General features: G+C 40.6%; 1 protein-coding gene across 1 annotated transcript; it reads right to left on the bottom strand.

Moving 5' to 3' along the window:
• Positions 1-15522: 15522 nt before the first annotated feature.
• LOC308361687 (lysosomal proton-coupled steroid conjugate and bile acid symporter SLC46A3) lies at positions 15523-21003 on the bottom strand. The gene is made up of 6 exons (XM_080834113.1): positions 20885-21003; positions 20334-20553; positions 18741-19608; positions 17629-17712; positions 16909-17065; positions 15523-16032 (listed from the first exon to the last, which is right to left on the bottom strand). Exons 2-6 carry the CDS (start codon positions 20523-20525, stop codon positions 15936-15938), a joined length of 1398 nt encoding a protein of 465 aa, XP_080690239.1. The 5' UTR covers positions 20526-20553; positions 20885-21003; the 3' UTR covers positions 15523-15935.
• Positions 21004-23085: the final 2082 nt, after the last annotated feature.

The raw sequence follows: 23085 nt of genomic DNA on the forward strand, positions 1-23085 counted from the left end.
GGGTTGAGCCTGTAGTGAGCAAAGCTGAAGCATAAAATGCCAAGTCAGCCACACAGAGACCAGAAAGCCCCACTGCCCCCAAATAATCCATTTGGCCCTCTTTACTCCCACAGACAGTATGGCTACTCGGGTGCCCAGGTCCACCGCTGCTCCAGGCCTCAGCTCATTCCCGTGGGACAGGCGGTCAGACAGGGAAATAAGATAGCAGCAAACATAAAAGCATAGAGTGGATTGAACACAAGTTCACACAGATCTCCATGATTAACACTGGCACTGGCTCTGTATGAGGTTAATAAATAGATAACATGGCATTAGTTGGCTTGAAACACTTTACTGAACAATTTACTGAACAGTGATTTATTGTTAAGTTTATAGTTTTTGGTATCTCTTTTTACAACCTATTTTAAGGTCAAGAAGCAGTGTATTTCAAGGAATTGGATACTTATATTGTAGGTTATATTATACATTTTTCAAGAAACTTCACTAGAGTTATGCCATTGAAGCCTTCCGTGATATATTTTACCTCATTTACAACATTCTGAAGGAAGAGGAGTATACTCCGTGACAGCATAAACACAGTGACAGTTATGAAAACAGTTGGGTTCGACTGTGTAGCTTGTGGTTCATTTTTGTTAGATAATAAATGACTTGACAGGTGGATTTACAGTGCAACTCATTTTGTTTATATAGTTTTTTGGACTGAGATACAAGGGGGTGCATTCATTTATAATAACATAACAATGATTGTATTGGATCACTGAAAACTGTAGGAAATGTTATGCAGCTAATGGTGAGAGACTCTTTAAAGCAGCAATACGGACTTCTGTTCGAAATCTAGAAAGCTAACTACCTAAACCTGGCTTGCCAACACCACAAACACTGATAGAAGCTTGCCAACACACTAACTGGGTGTCTTTGGGCAGTTTAGCTGGCAATGTCATGCGTGTGAAAGCTTTTCTTCCATTTATGAAGGAATTATTTGGGCAGCGAAACAGTCCCATCAATGAAAATGATTTCACTATAATACAAATTGTTAACACGATAGTATCTCTCTTACCCTTTGTTTTGCCTACCGCGTGTTTTCTCAAAGAAGTGCTTCTTTCTTCATTCATGCTTTGTTAGGCTGTAAAATAGGTGAAGAACGCAATGAAAGCAACATCACCCCTCTGCTCTTTGAATCACACGCCCTAATCTGTTCAACTGCTCCAACTCCACAGCACCATCTAGTGGATAAGATGAGCATACACTCAACAAAGTAAGCTACCCCCAGGAAGCAGTTGACCTTGGTACAGCAGTAATGTGCAAAAGTGGCCCAGTTATTAGGTTACATTAGTGACTAGGAAAACAAGCTTTATTTTGTGTCCTTGGGTTAACATAGTACAACAGCATAGTATGCAGTTGGAGGCTATAGAATCTGTCGTCAGTGGCATTTTGGTATATTAGCAAAAATATGTGAATATATGTGTATAAAAGGCCAGTTCATGCTCACTGCACTTGAATAAGTGACTCAGCTTGGACCGATCATTTATAATTTGAGGGTTGTGGAGGTAGCGATTGATGAATTTGGGGTTAAACAGAAGAACAAGAGAACTATTAAAAAAAAATTCAAAGCTGATAAGACCACTGATATAATTAGAATTGTACTCATGGATGAAAATCATGTCCACACAGGCAAGGGACTTGCACTATACAGTTGATGGTTATGTTCTACATTTGAAGGGAAAAGTGTTGCATTAGGTGCTATAGGTATTATCATGCCTTTCAATGTAACCTGAATATACTGTGTATATGACTGGCCATCATCTGCCAATATGCTTAGGGATTATTGGAAGGATCCTGAGAACAAGCAAAAACCCTTCAAATAGCTCATAACAGGAAAAAGGACACCAACCTTAACATGTCTATTCCACAATAATGAGCTGCCTTGAAACGCCCAGTACTGCCTTACAGGAACTGACGATCTATCTCCTTGGCACTCTCTCTAAGAGACAATGTTAACAGGAAACTCTCATACTGTGTTTATGTTGGTCTAAGATCGTGTATATCAAACACATCGTCGAGGATGAATTCATGAACTTCTGAAGCCTGTAAGGAACTGTAATTATTTTGCTCCTTCAGGCTGAAATGAGGAAAAATACTGGTTACCCATCTTTTGCAGTCAAAAAGCTTATTCAAGATTTAGAGAATTACCTCATGCTTCACACTAATGATGCATCACATGCATGAAGAAAGACCCAAATAGAACCACAACTGCAAATCCATCTCATTCATATTGATAATGTGAGACATGTGTTAGCTTTTCCCCTGAACACCTAGTAGAGGCACTCTGTTTATGGCTGTGCATAGAAGCACACCTGGAAGTGTTGGTGCAGACACAGGTTCATCCCCAGCCAGTGCTGTACACTTGAATGGCAGGTAACCATTAAGAAAAAAAACTAACCTCTAAACCAGTCAAGTTTCTAAGTAACTTCTATGCAGCCTTGTTGCATTTGACCAAACCAGAGAGTGAAAGTCACCCTACATTTTGATCACTTTATGTATAACTATTGGAACTATAAAAGTAAGTTATGCTCTACAAATTGTGAAAATAATTTACACAGAAGCCCAAATCTCTTAAGCAGCACTCACAAAGCAATAACAAAGACCATACTGCATACTACATACAACTAGCCTACTTAACTTGCCCTAATCCAAGGTTGATTTTCATTATCCAATCTTGGAAAAAGGTTTCAGGTGCCTTAGGCAAATAAGTACATTAGTGTATTATTCACTAACCCCTTTCCCCAATGGGTCCTTAAAATGGCTCCAAGGTGTTGGTCTCATCATGGCACCTCTTTTTCTAAACAGAGACATTTTATAAAGGGAAATTATGAAGATAGGGGTTAGAAATGAATCAGTGTCATTTATACAGGTGCTTATGTCAGTGGTATCAGAAAACTGAAACTAAGTTGTATTTCAGATATATTTAGCTTCCTCCTGGTCTGATACATTGCTTTACTGGTGAAAATAAAACATGAAGCCCTCAGTTGGGAACCATATGCTACGCTATGCTGCCACCCACTGGACAACCAGAGTTCACACTTTTCTGCGCAACTAAGGTGTAGTCTCCCCTCTTTTCTCTCAATTAGTTATTATATTTTAGTTCATTGTTTAATTTATTTGATTGTTTATGAATATTACAAATTCTGTTCTGTATTGTCTTATATTACTTCTATTGTTTATTGTTAATCTTAACTATTGAAAGATGCAGTCTGATTCTGGTGAAAGGTTGTTGATGGTTGTTTTTATTTTTTTTTGGCATGGGACGAATTATTTTGATGCTAGGCTGAGACGGGACTGAGGTTGAGGACTTTGGGCATTGGGAAAAGCTACAATCCTCCGTGAGACAGGGATGACACCGATAAGATTACGGTCTACCTCGCATTCTTTTATAACATTGGCAGGGATGTTTATGAGGAAAAAAAACAGACAACTTTCCTAACACAACTAATACATTATTATGTATTAGTCCAACAGATGGAAGGCCATCTCAGCATCTGACTTGAAGCTTTTTGTCTTATTTAGCCCTCGCCAAAGAATTAAAGCCAGTCAGAGACTATTGATTGACAACTCACTCTTTTTCTCTTCCTCCAACAACATCTTCATTTGTTTCTTTGTTGGCTCTGCCATGCTGTCCATACAGAGAATACTGTTTGCGGCTAAATGGATCAATTTAGCCCAAGTGGCTGGCATATGTGAAGGACCTCATGCAAGCTCGGGGAGAGAGAACTGTGGAGAGGCAAGAAGGTTTGACACTTCCTGATTTGGGCTGTGGGGATACAAGTTTTAGCTTCTGGTGGAAGCCAACGGGCTGTAGCGGCGAGCTACAAACTGATGTCCTGCATGGTGTCCGGCATTGTGTCCAAGGTCTGCAAGGCGTTGTGGAAAGCTCTGCAACCAGAGGGGGATATGGACTGGAGAGTGACCGTCCTGAACCCACCGGGGGATATGGACTAGAGAGCCACGGCGGCATTTAAGGAGAGCGCATTTGGGTCAAAGCTGCTCGACCACAAGATGAACCTGCCGCCATCAGCTTGTCTTCATGGACCAGGACCGATGCCCCCCACGTAATTGTAACTGATGCTGCCTTTCCCCTGCACAACAACATCATGCGTCCATTTCCAGGTATGTCACAAACCATAAGAATTATTGCATAGATATTAGACAGAACGTATTATCTTATGCCATTGTTGTGCAACCAGGTTCTATTCAGTAACACTCTGCATGTTTTGTTTTTGTTGTATTATCAGGGGCACATTTTTGCAGGGGGTAGCAGATGTTCAATTACAGACCCTTCAGAGCCAGGAAGGTAATTGAAAATAGCTTTGGCATCATTACGGCACGTTGGAGAATTCTTGGCCGACCAATGGAGTATCTGCCAGACAAAGCTATGGATGTCATCAAGGCTTGTGTTCTCCACAACTACCTGGCCTACACAGATAAGGCAAACACACCGAGAGCCGCTACATACCACCCAGTTACTCTGATGGAGACTCAGGAGGATCGGTACAGCCTGGTGAGTGCCCTCAGAGTTGTGGCTGGCGACTTCAATCTAGGACCTATAAATCCATCACAGATGTCCAGGAACCGTTCCAGAGCTGCTATGGGTTTGATGAATGAATTGATGCAATTCTTTCTGACACCAGAGGGAGCGGTTCCATGGCGGAATGACAGTGTCGCACGGCACACTTAGTCCCTGATGTTAACTTTAAGAATTGTAAATAAAATATCCCAACTGTTTCTATACCTATTAGATGTCTTTTGTTTTTCTTTGCATACAAACAAGTTGCAAAACACAAACTATTTAAATAATACTAGAAAACTATTTACAAAGTGCAAACTCAAAGCAGCATAGTGTCTTGGAATATGTTCAGTCCGGTTTATGTAGCAGTGCTGCTAAAGGTGTGAGAAATGAATTGATGGCCTATTGCAGGGGTCCCCAACCTTTTTTGCACCACGGACCGGTTTAATCCAGGCAATATTTTTCACGGACCGGCTTCAAGGTGTGGCAGATAAATACAGCAAAAATAAAATAACACCACCTAAGTGCATGAAAAATACAACTCCCCATAACGATGAATCAGTGCTTGGTCTCCATGTGCCGAAGCAGTTTTGAAGGCTTTATTGGCTCGTTTGCTAGCTTGTCGCCACATATTATACAGAGCGAACTTGGTGCTTGAGAATCACCTGTTGCGATAAACCTGTATTTTAAGTATGACTCCTGGTATTGTCTGTTAAAAGAAGCTTTCTTTCTTGGAGATCGTAGGCTCCTGTTCTAGCTCCTCTGTTGGCCTTTTCCGATTTACAAACAAGCTCTCCAAAGACGTTTGTTTTTTTACTAATTTTTGCTAGTGTGCAGGCTTATTTTTTGAGTGACGTATCACGTGAACGAGACAAGCGTCTTGACGTGACAAGAGGCACAGGCGAATGTTACGTCCGGGAAAATCCGGTAGTTTTTCAAAATAAAACACCTTTCAGACTCTAATAATTAATTATCTAAATTATTTATTCTTTCTGTGTGGCCCGGTAACAAATGCCTCACGGCTCGGTGGTTGGGGACCACTGGCCTATTGGATTAATTTTGTATTAAAGGGACTGTTCGATGCTGCGTCTGAGCCTTGAGGCATCGAGGACGCAGCCGGGATCATAGGCTGAGTTTTCGTTTGTTGTACTTTTCCCCAACTTGAAAAAAGGACTGAATCATCTACATGGAGGTGTGGGAAACTGGATTCCACTCAATGCTAAATGCCTGAATGACTGAGTCCCAGGCAGTAGCTACGTTTCCACTAGGGCTGGGCAGTATGACGGTATACCATGCAACGGTAAAAACGTGTCTACCGGGAGAGATTTGGCTATACCCTTTCAACCGCGGTATACTCTTATTTTGAAATCCATCCTCTTATTTTGACATTCAGACTTCCGTTACCTTAAATGACCGGACTACATGCGGAATGATATGAATTCGCTTTTTGCAGCAGTGGAAATCAAGACACTACCAACGTGCAAACTTTGGGGTGGCCCATTCCAATCAACAGAACTTTTTTGATACCCAGTACAATCTTTAACACATTTCTCATCAATATTGCATTAACATATGAACAAACATTGAAAAGAAAGTTTTTTAACACTTGATTTATCTTCTGAAAGTACATTAAAGAACCACTGAAAGCCACAAGCACTGGACTTAATACCACTACATGCACTTTGTTTTAATCTTACTATTTAAAGATTCAATGGAAACGTTCAGTACAAAGTAGGCCTATACTGACCACGATTACTTAGGCCAATAGCCTAATAAGGCAGTAAGTATTGTTTCTTCAACTTACAGTAGTGCTCATAAGGGTCAAAAAATAAATGATCATACTGTATAGCCTATGACTGTGGACCTATTTGGCCACCGCTGAAATGTCCTTTTTCACAAACTCAAATCTGGTCACCCTATAATATACCGTGACATATAGCCTACTGTAACCGTGATATAAAATAACAAATACCGTGACAGAAGATTTTGGCCATATCGCCCACCCCTAGTTTCCACTCTTCCTTTTCAGTTTAGCAGCAATTGTTCATTTGCCATTAGTTCATTGTCATTAGCCATTAATCATTAGGTAAAAAAACCTTTAAAGACAGAGACATACAACAACACATAAGTATCCAGCAATACACACAACAGTACACAAACACCAACATGTGCAAAATGCTGAATTGAATGAATTCACTGATTAGTCCCATTATAAAATATACTTTGAAATGTAGTTAAAAGTTTAGCAGCTTAAATGTAACCAACTCGAAATGCAAATTTGTGCAACATTCTCTCACAATGCTCAGTATAAATAACAGTTCACATTATAACTAGCGTTGGGTACCGAGAACCGGTACCAATACGGCACCGGTTCCATACAACCGATACCTACCCGGCAGATTTCGGTGCTTCCTTTCGGTGCCTGAGCAGATTTTTTTTTGTATTTTTTTTTTATTTTTTATAATTTAACAAAACTAGCGATAGCTAACGAGAAGTAACGTTAGTGGCGTAGATCTTTCTGAGTACGATCTGTATACTTTTTTGTGTTGCTAACAGATTTCGTGGGGCACATATAAAACTGCTCCATCTCCCAATGTAGACTCTCGCCTTAGTCGCTCATGCTCATTGGTGATAATGTAGCATTCCATATGGGACTAATGGAAACGGGATTTGTGTTGAGGAGTTGCCATGGTAATGGGTTGACTTGTGTGTGGTTTCGGTTTCAAGATAAGTGTGGTTGTTCTAAGCACGCTTTATTAAACGGAGAGCTACCGTCTCATCCAAAGATATTCCTTCTCAATGTGAGTTCTTAAGAGAGCACTAACTTGGACGCTACAATAACATTGCAACAGTTTAATGACAGCGAAGAGCAGGCAGCCTTGCACAGAGCAAGCACAAACAGAGCTAGCCATCAATATAACAGAGAAAATGTCGAAAGGTAAACGATCAAAAGTGTGGCTGTATTTCGCACAAAAAGATTCAAACAATGCGACGTGCAGCATATGCAACAACAAAATTGCGTGTAAATGGGGGAGAGAACTCAAGAGGCCCTGAAGCTAAACTCTTAAAGGGGCAGTACACATTCACGAAACCAGTGGGTTTAAATAAATGCAAACTAAATAATATTTTTTTTACTCTGAAGGCAAACATGCTCATATTTCTGCAAAATAATTACTGAAGTGTGAAGTGTGTGTACAGAGTATGTTATGTATTTATTTATATTTCTTTAAGTATACTGTAAACAGTTGTTATAAGTTAATATATTGTTCATAGTTTGAAGTTAAAAGGTTTGAAGCCAAGTGTTTTGTATTTATTTTTATTTATAGTATACCTTAAACAGTTAATATATTGTTAAATTTGAAGAAAACTATTTGCCTTGGCAATAAATAAGCCTGTAATGTCTTTAATTAAAAAAAAAAAAAAAAGTATCGGTTCTGGCACCGTTTAGGCACCGGTATCGTTTTAAAAGTATCGGTTATGTACCGGTATCGGATAAAACCCAAACGATACCCATCCCTAATTATAACCAAACAACATTGGAATGCCCACTCGCAACGGTCGCTGCAGTTCCAAACTATTTATAGCACAAACAACGATGCAGGAGCAGCTGCAGACTTCAATGGAAGTAAGCTTTAAAGTTCATTCTCTTACCGGCTGCCTCTCCAGACTTCGTAGATGTTCAAGGTTTGTACAACACTCCATACACAGAGTTATTCCAAGCGTTTGCTTTGGCGTTTCTAACAACTGTCTCGTACCTGCTTGGGCACCTGTTATCTTCATGTCTGCGTCGAGTGTATGACGTTGCTTTGTTGCGTTGATTGGAACTTGAGTTATTGGTTTTCAGCTGGTTCCCGATTTAAAGTGAAACAGTCACCACCACTTTTTTGTTAGTTTTTTCCCCCCGTGTATTTTCCTTAAAATCCCAAAGTGAAGTTTAAAACACAGTTTGACTCGACACCTCCCACTCGAGCTTTCCGGTAGACGTACTGGGAAGGTCGCCACTTTAAAGTCAAACTCAATTGGGAAAAGGTCCGTCTTCCTTCAGTGAGCCACTTTGTTCTTTAAAAGGCAACAGGATGACCAGTCGCCAGACATCCCTGTGAAGGACAGTAGCTTGGATCTTCTGGTTTTATCCATCAGGTCTTGGTTCCTTTGCTCTCACTGCTTTTACCACAGGAACACTGTGGCTTGGGAAATTGGCGCCCACTTGTGCAGCAAGGAAATGGTCTTGCAGCACATCTTTCCTTATTTGGACGGAGATAACTCCAATTGAAGGGACTGCCTCCCACTTTGGTCTGTTCGGGGTCCGGTTTGGTCCAAGGAACCTTTTCGTTGCTCAGATCCAGGCTATGGTCTTGAACCACTTCTCAACTTTGATTTGGCGGTGCCACTCAAAGTACCTCTTCAGGCGGGACACATACACTGCTCCACATACCTCTGCTTTCACGGTATCGGTCTTCTGATCCAAAGGGGTGAGTTTGGCCTTGGTCTCCACCAGCTTAATGAGCAATTCTCTTCTTTTCAAGGGATTGGGAGTCTGAGGCCTAACCTGTTCTTGAAGGAGGTTCTGACCGAACCGCATATTTAATACTGTCCCATCTCCACATAGGCAAGTCACGGCCGGTGGTGAAGGTGATTGACTCCTGGATGTCGAATGCCAGTCGGACGGTTTTTTGGATGCTGCTTTGGGATCCTGGCGGGGAGTTTCTCATACTTAATGCCTGGGGCCCTCATTGACCTGGCGAAATGAGTGTTGGATGTGCAAAATGACACACAATTTTCTCAAACAGGTCTGGGTGAGTGCCTCCAACCGTCTTCCCCAGCTGCAGTTGCTTTGGCGTTTCTAACAACTGTCTCGTACCTGCTTAGCTTAATTAGGCACCTGTTATCTTCATGTCTGCGTTGCGTGTATGACGTAGCTTTGTTGCGATGATTGGAATTGAGTTGATGGTTTTCAGCTGGTTAGTCTGCTCGCTCCCGATTTAAAGTGAAACAGTCACCACTACTTTTTTGTTAGTTTTGTTTTTCCCCTGTGTATTTTCCTTAAAATCCCGCATCGACTTCTAATCAGAAATATTTCCATACAGTAGATTTAGTTTAGTATGGTTTTAAACTTTTCAGATGACTGTTTCTCTTTTTTGCCACTTGAAATCGTGTTGTCACAGCTTGGAAATAAAAAAAATCCCTCCACGGTAAGAAGGCTGTTATCCTCAGTGTTGGGAAAGTTCACTTTATAGTTCATAATTAAACAAATTTAACTAAGTTCACAGCTCCAAAAACTAGTTCCGTTCTTTTCTTCAATATGTTGCGAGCCATAATTGTTCTAAATCTTGATCTGTCTGCAATACCGCCCTTGGCCTCTACGCAATTTCAACGCTATTTCTCGCCAGGCATAGACGGTAAAAGAAAGAACACGCAGCGAAAACGAGTTCATTTAGTTTCCTTCAATAAACAGGTTTAGACGCAACACTGGTTATCCTAAATGTGATTTCTTTTATTCACATCAACGAACTTGTGCATCATGTGAAGCAGACACTTGACTATTCAATCTCTTATCGCACTGATGTGTCCGATCCCGACCTGAGCCCGAATATCATTTCTGAATATTTGGTCAAACCCGGCCCAGCCCATCCGGTCCCGACGGGTCCCGACGGGCTCGGGTCGGGTATCCATCCTCTATTCGGAACCAGGCCGGCTCGGTTACTACTCTGTCGGATGCGGGTCGGGGTCGGACAGAAAAATTTGGCCAATCCATGCTCTAAGGCTGAATCCCATTTCACCCCCTACCCCTTCGTCTTTCCCCTTCCCCTCCGTTTTGCGCGTTCACGTGTAGGGGTAGTGCTATCCCAATTCACGTTAAGACAGAGGGGTAGGGGAAGGGGAAGCGCTTTCTACCCCTCCAAACGGAGATTTTCCGAGGGCACACTTCAAACGGAGGGGTAGACTGATTTCCCTCAATGCATTGTGAACCCGTGATCATTAAAGAACAAACATCGCGCGAGTCCATTTAAAAATGTCGGAAACAGCAGGGAAAGCATCACACAAATGAAAGTATTTTCTTTGTAATTCATGATTTTAAAACTTGTTTGATGAAATGTTGCATTGTGTAAATAACAGCTGCAGGCCCCATGTTTGTTTAAGTCTGGTGAGTGACAGCTGTCGCTCTCCGGTAACGTAACAGCTGACGCTTCGTACTGATGACGTACGTAATTGTTGAAGGGCTATCCCATTTCGAAGGGCTAGCGTTCCCTACCCCTTCGTTATGGCTCCGTTTGAAAAAGCGAGGGCAAAGGGGTAGGGGTAAGGGTAGGGGTAGAGATTAGAAATGGGATTGGGCCTAAGACTAGCTGAAATAGCAGTAAAGACTTGCCGGCCTGATGGCACAATGCGGGCCCAATTAGTTTAACAAAAACTCGTGAGCATACGTGAGCATTGAGCTGCCTTCATTAAGGGACAGGATGCTAGTGTTTCTCTTATGTGTGTGTTGCATGTTAAATGTACATAAGTTTGTTTGTTTAGCGAATGTTTTGCTTGTGTGAGTTAACCCGAGTTTTTATAATAACATTTAGGCTGCTGTATCATGTGTCGGCTGTGCCGTCACCAAGCCATTGTTGACTATGATGTGAGTAGTGTGTTTTCCCAGGCATAGTATGACCATCTTATACATTAAACTTTTACCGGATACCGTAGGAAGGACGCTAAAAACATATTTTCGATCGACAAAATAATCGCGTTTCTCTGTTCCTCTTTCAAAATGTATGCCCTCAATATCTGTGAGATATGCATGCCTACGTTATACTTATTAGCAGCAAGGCCAGCTAGCTACTATGTGTTTCAATGGATTTTTGGTCTAAGCGTTAGCAATAACCTAACAATAATGGTCTAGAGCTTCAGTTAAGACCTACAATTATTTGCAACATTCGTGTTGCACATACACAACTAACCGAGTCAATGAAGACATAAAAAAGTCGTGTAGATAGCTTAATTCACATAAAATATTTCCCACTAACAGGCTCCCGAGACGCCGCCATCTTGGTACTATTTCGAATCTACCGGTTATTCGCCTCAAGCTTTGGTTGATCATCTGTCCATCATCGTATAAAGCCCACCCTGACAATTTCATTGGTGAGATCGTTTTGCTGAAAACTGATACTTTCTCCCCAATCGAGCAGCGCCAGACCGAACTTCCCAGAATAAAAATGTTGTGGGCGGGGTTCGGGCTGGTATCCAGGCTACCTTATTGGTCTCTTTGGGTGGAATAAAAAGCCCATATTTTCTATCAACTACATCTCCTGAGTCCTCCATTGAGACAACATATTGCTCAAGACTGTCAAGCTATCCCTACCTTTAACAAGTCGACTCACCAAATGAATTACGATATCTGCGAAAAATCACCAGACGAGCACCCACATGTCACGACTGCCTGGCTCGAGGCAGCCCTGACATAAAATGGGTAGACCACACCATTGCGTTCAGTTATAAATAATGTCTATTTACATAAAGTTAAAAGTTAAAAGGAAAATGTCATGCAATGTGTCTAGCGGTAATGAAGAAACAAAAAAAAGTGCAAAACGCGACGAAGACGGAACCAGCAGTGGGAAAGGCTCTCACCACCGGAGCAAGCCACAGACTGAGCGGAGCAGCAAAGCAAGAGCAAGAGAGGCCGTCCATGGCAAACCCCAGCATTTTATAGACCGGCCCATTATCTCCTAAGCACCACCTCTGCACTCAGCACCCTGCAGGTGAGATAGACAGGCAACAAGACGTAGCACTGAGGGGCGGACTGGTACTGTACAACATGAAAGAGGATCACAGCTTATAACTATTTTAGCTTAAAAGCTTTGCAGGTTTTTTGTATTCAACCTGTCATTTTGCCCCCACTTTGAAAATGAATACAAATCTAATCTAATTTCAGGCTAGGTATTCAGTTTAATTAGTCAACCTTACATTTTGTCATGTACAACCTTACATTTTCTCATGTCACAGTCATAAATATATGCCTTGTACCTAGACATTTTAAGACAATTAATATAGCTCCATAATGTCTTTTTCAGTCATGTTTTGATTTATAAAGATGTGATAATTGGAAGACCAGTTGAGGCAAATAAACTAGAACTTCAGCTGATAAAATCTGCTTATTCTTAAACAAGCTAAAAAAACAAGATCAAAAAAGAAAAACATACTATTAAAACAATAACATGCTATAACCAAAACTGCCCCATGTTATATGTGTTACTAAGTATAGTTTAAAGATTGAATGATTGTAGGATTCAACGACGGAAAGGAGTGAATGAGTGAATTACAGAAAATGACTGAGTGAATGACATGGCTGAGCAACCATATGAATGACAGAAGTTCAGACAGTAACTGGAAAAACAAAGCCTGATTTCTATTCTATTCAAATATCATCCCTGACTACAAATAGTTAATACTTTGATGGTGAGGTATGTTGTCTTTGTTGTCAAAGTCAAAAACACTTTCTTGACCAACCATAGTGCCACTCTGAAGGAACACCAAAAGGATACGGTTTAGTAGTTCTGGCCATGAATAAGATTTAGCATTTTCTGAGTTTGTTTCAAGACCAATAAAGCTCAAACAATTGCAAAGAAATGCTTGTAAGAGACAATATGGGTGGAAGTTGCTTTCAACCATGCCTTCAGAAATGTATCAAAGCATGTATTTACAACACAAACTATCACGTGAAGTACATACATTTCTTTGAGTGGCTCACAACTCCCCCCAGAGGCACAATAGACCTATAATGCAACCTTACAGATTTACGAACACTACCTATGGTGAAATACCTTCTATAATCTGGCATTGATTTTTCTGTTTCCCTGCTTCCCTCACGGACTCACTGCCATGCCCCTTTTTCCAGCCTGTTCAGTCCCGCATTATCAGCTCCAATTAGTCCTGATCACTTGCGTATTAGGCCACAGCCTGCCACCAACCTTATTAGCCACACCTGTGCCCAAAGCCCGTTCCATTCACTAACACACCGGTCACAAGCACCCGTTGGAATGCGTTGATGCGTCAAGAGCGACGGATCCCCATTCACTTTTCTGGGGTGTTGTCATCCTTTGCCGAACTGAATTATGGCTCCGTTCAGTTCGATAAAAAGGATGACATTTATTTCCCCAAAGGGAATGGGGATCCGTTAACCCTGACGCATCAACGCATTCCAACGCATCAATGTGAGTGAGCTGTAAGAGACACTGAGAACCTGAATGTTGCTGCAGGTGGTCCACCTGTGTGTGTTATTTGAGCCTTGTAGGTGGATTGTTGCTTGTACTTCAATGGACTGATTTTTTTTATGTCTACATTGACTCGGTTAGTTGTGTAAGTGCAACACGAATGTTGTAGAGTATTGTAGAACCTAACTGAAACTCTATAGACATTTAATGTTAGGTTATTGCTAACGCTTAGACCAAAAATCCATTGAAACACATAGTAGCTAGTTAGCCTCGCTGCTAATAAGTATAACGTGAGTAGGCTATGCATATCTCACAGATATTGACAGCGCATTAATTTTGAAAGAGCAACAGAGAAACGCGATTAAGGCATTTGTCGATCTAAAAGATGTTTTTAGCATCCTTCCTACGGGATCCGGTAAAAGTTGAATGTATCAGATGGTCATACTACGTTGCTCTGATTGGTTCTAGGTATCCAATTGAGCGAAGAGGCATTTTCTTTCCTGCTCGTTGAAACACGCCCCATAATCACAGCTCAATGGAGCAGACTCAGACTCATATTCTGACTAGAATTATGAGTATGACATCGTCAGGCTAAGAAACCACACAAACACACATGCTTGTTCAGACACCCTCCTATCACACACACGTCCACAGTCCTACTCATATCCTCGCTGGAAACTTCAATAAATAACTCTTGTGAACTGTGAATCCTGATTGGACAGTGTGTTCTCACAGACACTACCATTTGGTCTCAAGCCAGCCACCATAAACTCTAAAACGCCTCTTAAGGCATAATTGATTGGTTGTGAGATTCAATAGAAAATGCACAGGAAGGTAATTAAACCTTTCATGTTATTACAATAAGTATTTTGAAAGTAAATGTACAGGCACAAACAAAAAGCTCTTCATTGAGGAACATTAAGGTTTTACATACATACAAAGACACAGTGGCACAGGGGTTTCAGGTTTTATTTATTTTTTTGCATATTAAGCACTTGTTAATCCAACTCCAATAGAATTTGAAATATGCTGCAATTATACTGATTTGCACTTTTTGACCACAGGGTTTGCTTATTGGTTTATAAGTATTATTCCTGCAATCATGTCAAATTCCAGTAAAAGTCACTGGCTTTTGGCAACAAAATAGTTAATGTAACTTTGATTCTAAAAACATCAGGTCATTTGTTACAAATAACCTTAGTTTATAGTAAAAATGTTAAGGATGCAGTAGGCAATGATTTCATTCAAAGAAAAAACGGAGTAGGCAATATTTTAAAACCACGGCTTGAATTGCAACTGACAGTGAAAAGACTGCTGCAAAGCATCCTGAATATCTTTCTTTCATGTGCAATGGCAGTGTCTGGCATTTCCATATACTTACTCACAACTTGTCTACTAATTTAAAAAGTACTTTATGATGGTAATTTCTTTGGAAAAATAGCGCCTACTGCAGCAATGTGCTTCAATCCCGGTAATGGGTGAGCTGCCTATTGCATCTTTAAGCAATGTGCTTTACAGCTTATTTAAAAAAAAAAATGTTTTAGCCATATTAAGTGCATTTTTATTAGAAGCACTACAAAAAAAACACAAGAGGATGGCATAAGTACAAGAATCTCCACAAAAAGAGCTTGTAACTGGAATGACTACTCTCACACAATTTCTGTATGTATTTTAAAGTCCAACATAAAGTCAAATAAGGCACATGCTCAGACAAAAACAACATCACCTGGTCATTGCTCTAATAAAGAGGAAATATGTCTACTGGTCTGCAGACTAAAAATATCAATTATATTTATTTTCATAATGTCTCACAGCTGTACAGAAAACATACCCATCCATAATAAAAGTTAAGATACTTATATAAAATGAATCCACACAGAAGCAAAATTTGATATATTGTTGAAAAATTGCACTCTCCCATAACTGGCTTTTCAGTTAACTGTAACAATGTGTTGATATTAGTTCTCAAATTCAGATAAATTATTGTGTATTTCCTGAAAAAATAAATGCATAATGACATTATGGCATGATATCCATGTCATAAATGTAATTCATTTGGGCAAATGTAAGTCCAAGGAAAAATGCAGTGCAATTCATCAAAATAAACCCATTACCATAACCATAATTCCACAGATACCACAGTAACCTGAGAAGGAGGAGAGGACATTTCCCTTTGACCCTCAAGCTATGGGGGCGTCATCTGGAGAGATGGTCCGATCACCTGAAAGAAGAGGCTCAGTCTCTCGAGACTCTTCTTCTTTAAATAGATTCACCAAGCTACAAAAAAACAGGAAAAAAGAATAATACAGAGGATGACTCAGCATGAGAGGACAGAGAATGACTCAGCATGTTTTCACACTCAATGGGGAAATAAGTACACATACAGTACAGCATGTGCACTTTGACATATAAATACCACAAGACACCAACGTAACACCTGGTCAGGAATTTCAGTCTCAGCTGTGGTGCCCACAGTAAAGAACAAACTTCTATAGGTACCACCCAGCCCTGGTTATTTATAGACTGCTGTTAGTTTTCCAGTTGGTTAACCAGAAACATCCACATAAACCTGATAAGAGACTGAGTCAGCTGAGTCCAATGACTTAAGTAGTCAAAACTGCATTTGGTCTAACTGCATCACACTAGCTGATCAACAGCATATGCACAAGACTTAAATTTGAAAACATAAGGGAATACAGCTGGCTGAAACTCAATTCAGAATTGGCAGAAGATTAAAAAGAAAAAGTGGTTCAGTTTCACGGAAACTATTGTGCAGAGGGGGGTGGGGGGAAATACTTAATTTTCTGAAGAAAAAAAATAAACACCAGAAAAGTCACAAGAACGTACTTTTTGAGCAACACATTCCAAGAATACATTTTTCTTGTCAAATGCTGAAAGTAATATCAAATGACCTGCCAAAGCTTGTTAAAATGAGTACTATTTTGGAGAGGGGTGGGCCAATTCATTGTAATCTTACAACTTGTGTCAGCCAGTCATAGTCTTCCTTGGTTATGGCAGTTCTCAAAAGCAAGCTCCACAACCTACACAGTAGCATTCACACACAATCTCTTTTTTTGTTGATATGTATCAAATGTACTGTATGTACAGTATATGAGAAAGTTCTACAGTGTGCATGGTTGCACTGTCACTCACCTCAACATCATGATGGGGATGATGCATAGACTGGCCGCCAGGAGAAAAGTGAAGCCTGGGTACCAGGCAACGGTAGTTGCATAGACACTGCTGAATACCGCCAATCCAATATTACTGCTCAAGCTCTCCATAAAGGCTACACAGGCAAACAGTGCTCCTGAAATACACACAGGGCCATGTTTAGAAAAGGGTAGTTGGCAGAAAATGCCTGTTCATGTGGAGGTATGACACAGTCCATCAGAGGCAAAAGCGGCCCATATGTACATGAATTCTCAGAGCCTGGTGTAATGCACATTTAATTAACGAGTTGTACCAATGCTATAATCTATTTTTTCAGATATCAGATTATCCATGAATTGTGCTACCCTATATCTATTCTGTCACCTGAAAATCAACATCAAGTGTTGTGCTTAATGTGGTAAGGTTCATAGCACCTTGTAATGCAGTGCTAGCGGTGTCAGCAAAATAGAACCTTTGGTCTAAAACCTATATCCTGGAACCATTATCAGTAGTTTATTATGTACGTAAAGGCAAAGGCGGATTTCAAGGTAGCATGAAACGAAAATAGCATACTTAGGCATTACACAGTTCAGTGGAGAAAGAGTTTGTTTTTCTTTTATCTCCATGAGTGAACCGGTTTATCCAGCTGAACAGTGAAAGAAGCCACCCCATACTCATAAATAAACACACACATACACTTAGGTGAGCTAGAGTACCTACCTTGGTCAGATTTGGAGACGACCTTTGACATCATTGAGCGCATTACAGGGAAGGGCATAACCGCTAGCATCATGGGTATCCTGACTGAGATACAAACATACCAATGTTGACACTCAGTTATCTACTGCAAATACGCACACTAAGGGTTTTTTGTTTTTCAGTCAGAGGTCTATCCAAAGTCTGCTACAGTAATTTCATCATTAACTTTAATTTTTAAAGTAGCAGTATGTCTGTAACTAGTGAGGTAACTACCTAAAAGGCAAAAACACCAACTGTCCTTCACATAACTATTTACCATCAAAATGAATTTGAAGATGATACCAAAACAAGATGCCTGTACAACGAACCTGTTGCATAGTGTTGCTTTAACAGAAATCATGATTAAAAAAAAAAGAGGTGATTATCACCACTAGAAGTATTCATGCATAGTGAAATAACATATGAACAGATTGAAATATTTTTTAACTTTAAACTGAAACTGAACAGCTAAGATTTTGCTCATAAATTTTCCTTATGCCTTGTAATTTTTGCTGCTGTCACAGGGATTCTGAAATCTAATAGAACGGTGATTCTGGACATGGGATAACCATGTAAGGGCCAATAAGGTCTATGGGAGTCACTGGATATTTAACCTATTTTTGTCATAAAGCCCTCTTTCATGGGGACCTGAAGGACACGTGATTCTACACCTTAATGCATTTAACCAAAATTATAATCGCTGTGCTAGAAATGCTTTCCTCAAAATGAAATTTCAGTCACGTCTATCACTAGAACATAGAATTTCATCTGGAGAATGTGTAAATAGAATATATAGCTTCAGCAGAATGACACCAATGCCATTTTGACAGTAAACTCTGGTTCTCTTTCTGGCTCAGGATGAAAAGTACTATCGAACACAGTTCTTGGACACCCTGCCTTTGATGATTCCACTGAAACACTGAGAGTATGTGATTTTTTTTGTTATGGAGTGAACGAATGCAAATGTTATTGCACTTTCCTGGGAAAACTCAAAACAGCACTCATAATCGACACGTAGCAAAAACTTGAAAGGAATATAAAGACCCCATCGACATTGACTTTTTGTTCAGTCTGAGTGTTTTTGCAGAACTTACACAAGAACATCATGAGTGTGGTCTTAGCAAAGGCCACAAAGACCAGGCCTGAACTGAGGGACAGCATGCCGATGAGGACAACGACCACATCGGGCAAACAGCGGGACAGCAGAGACACTCCGGCGAAGCTTGTGATGAAGACTGTGGTCGACAGGGCTGACCCATAGCCAATAAGGATCTCACTCCAGCAGAGTGGCTCATTGAGTTCGTACAGAGTAATCATAGATAAGCCACCCATGTCAGCAAAAGTGTACAGGGAAAAAATAGTGATCAGTAGTCCCAGCAGACAGTTCCTGTTCCGGCTGCCTCCCACAAATATCTGTTGGATCCCCTTCAAGAGCTTTTGCATGGCCATGCCTCGGCTCACTTCTGCTGTTGGGTTCTCCACGACCCTGCTCTCTGCTAGGAAGAAAATGGTGTAGAGCAGGTTGACTAGTTGGAATATGGCAGAGGTGAGGAAGGGCCAGTTGAAGCCAGCCGCTCGAAGGAAGTAGCCCGTAGAGATAGAGGCCACACCGGAGAGCAGCCCGATGACCATGTCCACTCCGGCCATGCGCACCGTCTTCTGCTTGCCGTCCTCGCACATGTCTGCGATGTAGGAGAAGCAGCCGCCCAGCATGGTCATGATGCCACCAAACAGCGAGCTGACAAAAGAGGCCACAATGAGCAGGTACAAGTTGAGCTCAAAGAAAGACACAGCCAGGAAGGACAGGGTGTAGACCAGGGAGCCTATCAGAGGCAGGATGATAGTGATTTTGCGCCCGCGCTGATCACTGTAAGCCACTACAATTAGAGTTACGATGAGACTGGGGATCATGGAAAACAGCTCAGTGTAGAGAGAGAACAGTGATGCAGCTCTCTGCACCTCCTGAAAACAAACAACAATTAAAACAACAAAATTAGTGTCATAGTTATGGGTGACCACACTAATGTTGTAATAATGTAATAATAAAAACACTGATATACATAACACAAAAAGATGACTAAGGTTTTTTTTCTCCTCAACACCTGTGCAAAGAGAATTTAACAACTCATCTAAAAGCAAAATGAGGAAGTAACTGACATTCTGTGGAATTCAAAACTAGTGAACTTATGATGGCAGGGGAAAGCCATTCCATTATATCACGCAAAGAAGAAGTTCACAACCACTAAAGGTTCTGCGATAACAGGGTAAGTAATATATAATATACTGAAACATCTCTAGATCTCACAGTAGGTTTTTTAAGTTTCAGCTTATATCATAATTCATAATTCCTAACTTTTCTGTTGCAAAGTTCAAGCCAGTATAACACAAAGTATTTTATCTGCAATATATCCCAGTCTTCACATTCCACTGATGAATGTTAAAAAAAAAAAACTATTTTAGAGAACCCAACATTTTTCACACCTTAAACACATTTTCCACGAACTAGACACGCTGATGCCACGGTAGTCATATGACCAGCCATTCAAATTTGCAGAGCATGCAACCTTCTTATCTACAGCATGGATATTGCTCAGTATATGACAAATATGGTACTTGTTTTTCAGGAGTCACATGCACTGCATGTATAGCCTACAGTGAAGAGCACATGGTGTTTAGTAAGCACTTACTTCATGCTGGCTTGTTTGGTTGCTGCCGTTGGTGGGAGCACATCTTGATGAGTTGTCTGACACAGGATAGGAACTGTTCGTCAGGTCTTGCCACAAGCGACGATAGACATATTGCTGCACCAGTGGAAATATCATAAAACTTGAAAATGCATAAATGGCAACGATCGGTTCCACGTAGTGCAACTTCTTCATTCTTCCAAATGTTGTGTCCCGCCGTTCTCTGGAGACAATGAGGAACAGAACATAATGTCTCTTGATCATACATTAATATAAAGGCAGGTTTAAAATCGAGAAACTCTAAGCAGTGAACACGACAGGTAATGTGCTGAAGCAAGAAAATAAATGTGTTAAGTTACGCTTATTTACATTAAGCAGGAATCAGATTCAGCATTATATGAGGTTAATTACTAGATGACTTCCAGATCATGAAAGTTTATGTTTAAAATTGAGCAATTAGCCTATAACACCTCTTTGCCGTACACAAAGACGCATCAGTTTGACTTCATGCACACATGACGTTGGTCCTAGGTTCAGACTCTGAAGCGTCCTACCTTTTAATTCCTCATTACAATGAAGTCACCTCTATCCAACAGCCGTGAATACTGTAATAAAGCCTTCTGAACTCTGTTTACAAAATCCTTCACGTAAAGGCTACCTTATGAAACGTTGGTTTCCTATCGATGGCCTCTAACCTTACCCGATTGGACCATTCCCTTCAAGACACGCCCCCTTGATGGGACTGTTCAACATCACGAAACCCTTCAGTATGTTCAGGAGTAGGCTACTCTATTTCAAAATCAATGATGCTATTAGTTCGAATTGATAAGTTGGAACAGCTGGAAATTAATTTAAAAGTGAAACTGAATGTTAACACGAAAACGCTAAATATAGGATTACAATCTGAATCTAAATGTGTCATTACATTTATATTTGTTTGGCATTTTTAGTAAATTATGTTTAATTGCATTCACATTTTCAGACACAGCTCCACAAAACGTACAACGAAAAATAGTGGAACTGTAGGGGGTATAGCGTCTGTTTGCCAGTTGCCTGTCTTGAATAACATAAAAATGATCATAATGTTTAAGTTTGCAATATGAATGATGTCAGTGTGTATGGTTAAGTTTCAAATTACAGTCACAACTGCTGATGAAAATGAGACATGATATGCAATCTGTCAATGCATAAAATTCCTGTCTACTTTGTTTGTTCTGGGGTAAATGCCATTAAGTCTAGAGAGCACACACTTAAGAAATCATGGCTTATCATGCCACCTCAACCTCTCCGATTGCCTTTCAACTTGATATTCTGGGCCTGATTTACTAACAGGATTGCGCCCATTTTCTGGCGTAAAATAGCGGTCGTAACGAAAAACGGTATTTACTAAGCTGGCGCAGCGCATATTAACGCTTTGAGGGTGTGTACCTGCAAACAGGTGGGATGGTTCGGAAACGTGGGTGGTAACGTAGGCGTGTAGCGCTATTTAATGGGAGGAGTGCGCCTAATGATGAACTGCGTGGTATTTACTAAACTGCCCGGCGAGCGCACATCTCTGATTTGCAGGCTAATTCTCCCCCTCATAAAAGCACGTCTTAACCAAGCGCATTTCCACTGAGTCTGAAAACGTTGATATGGCAGCAGCAAGGCAAAGACATAGACAGAGACAGCGAACAGAAATATTTGTTTCAACTCGTATAATTCATATATTCATATATATGAAATTAAACTTTCCGAACGTAATTGGAGAAATTGATCGCACCCACATGCAAACAGTCCCACCTTCAATCCGCGAACACGTTTACCGAAACAGAAAGCACACATATTCAATGAATGTCCAGGTCATATGTGATGCCAACATGACCATTACTTACGTGGAAGTGGTCTGTCCATGACAGTTTTATCTTTCGGAATAGTGCCATTTATCCATGATTGAGCAACGGTGATTTTGGAGAGGCCTGTCTACTTGGTAAATGTATTTGTTTCAGTGGGGATATATTGTAGTGAACCCATGTCCCTTGTAGAACGTATTAATCTCGCCATGTACACATATATATTGTTATAATAGACAGTTTATGCATTAATGCCACCAATAGCATATTATTTATAATCGTGTTCTTTTAAACATCTCGCTGTAGATGATGGCGGGCAAAACAACAATATAACCCATTGAATCAGGTTCAGTGATTGAGCGAACGTGAACCAATCTATCTCGCTATCTATTCGCTATCTATTCGCTGAACCTTAGTTTTTTCTTCCTCGAATCTCCATGGTGGCAGTAACTTGCTGGCAAGTTCTCCAGTCTTTTAACGGTGCGCTAAATAATGATTGCCCAGCGCGTATCTGGCTTGATAAATATCACGGAAAATGCGGGGAATCACCGTGCGTTAATGTGCGCCTGGCAAAGATGCGTTCGCAAATCAATCTTAGTAAATCAGGCTCTTTAAAGGGCGGAGTAAGCACAGTTTGCCCAGCGCAGATCTGGCTTGATAAATACCAAGTAAAATGCGCAAAAACACCGTGCGTTAATTTGCGAACGCAGATTAAGAAGCGCTCGCATATTAGTAAATCAGGCCCTCTGTGTCTACAATTGAAAATCGATTTTACATCCACTGCAGGTGTTTCAATTCAAATGTGAAATGCTGCCATTTTTCCTTTTAAATTCAATAATTTGGTTACATTCACTTAGACGTTCAGTTTTGTTTTCTGAATCGGAAAAATCCAGCGAGAAGCTAGGGGTTGTTGTTAGTTTGAC

The sequence above is a fragment of the Sprattus sprattus genome (genome assembly GCF_963457725.1).
Source record: "Sprattus sprattus genome assembly, chromosome: 1".
In the NCBI taxonomy this organism is placed as follows: Eukaryota; Metazoa; Chordata; class Actinopteri; order Clupeiformes; family Clupeidae; genus Sprattus; species Sprattus sprattus.

Bases quoted from the DNA above. Each gene is read 5' to 3' on its own strand.
- LOC308361687 (XM_080834113.1), bottom strand. From the start codon at position 20,525: ATGAAGAAGTTGCACTACGTGGAACCGATCGTTGCCATTTATGCATTT. The intron at 19,609-20,333 runs GTAAGTGCTTAC...GTTTGTTTTCAG, and splicing joins ACCAAACAAGCCAGCATGAA to GAGGTGCAGAGAGCTGCATC. The intron at 16,033-16,908 runs GTGAGTGACAGT...GTTTTTTTGTAG, and splicing joins ATCCCCATCATGATGTTGAG to CTTGGTGAATCTATTTAAAG.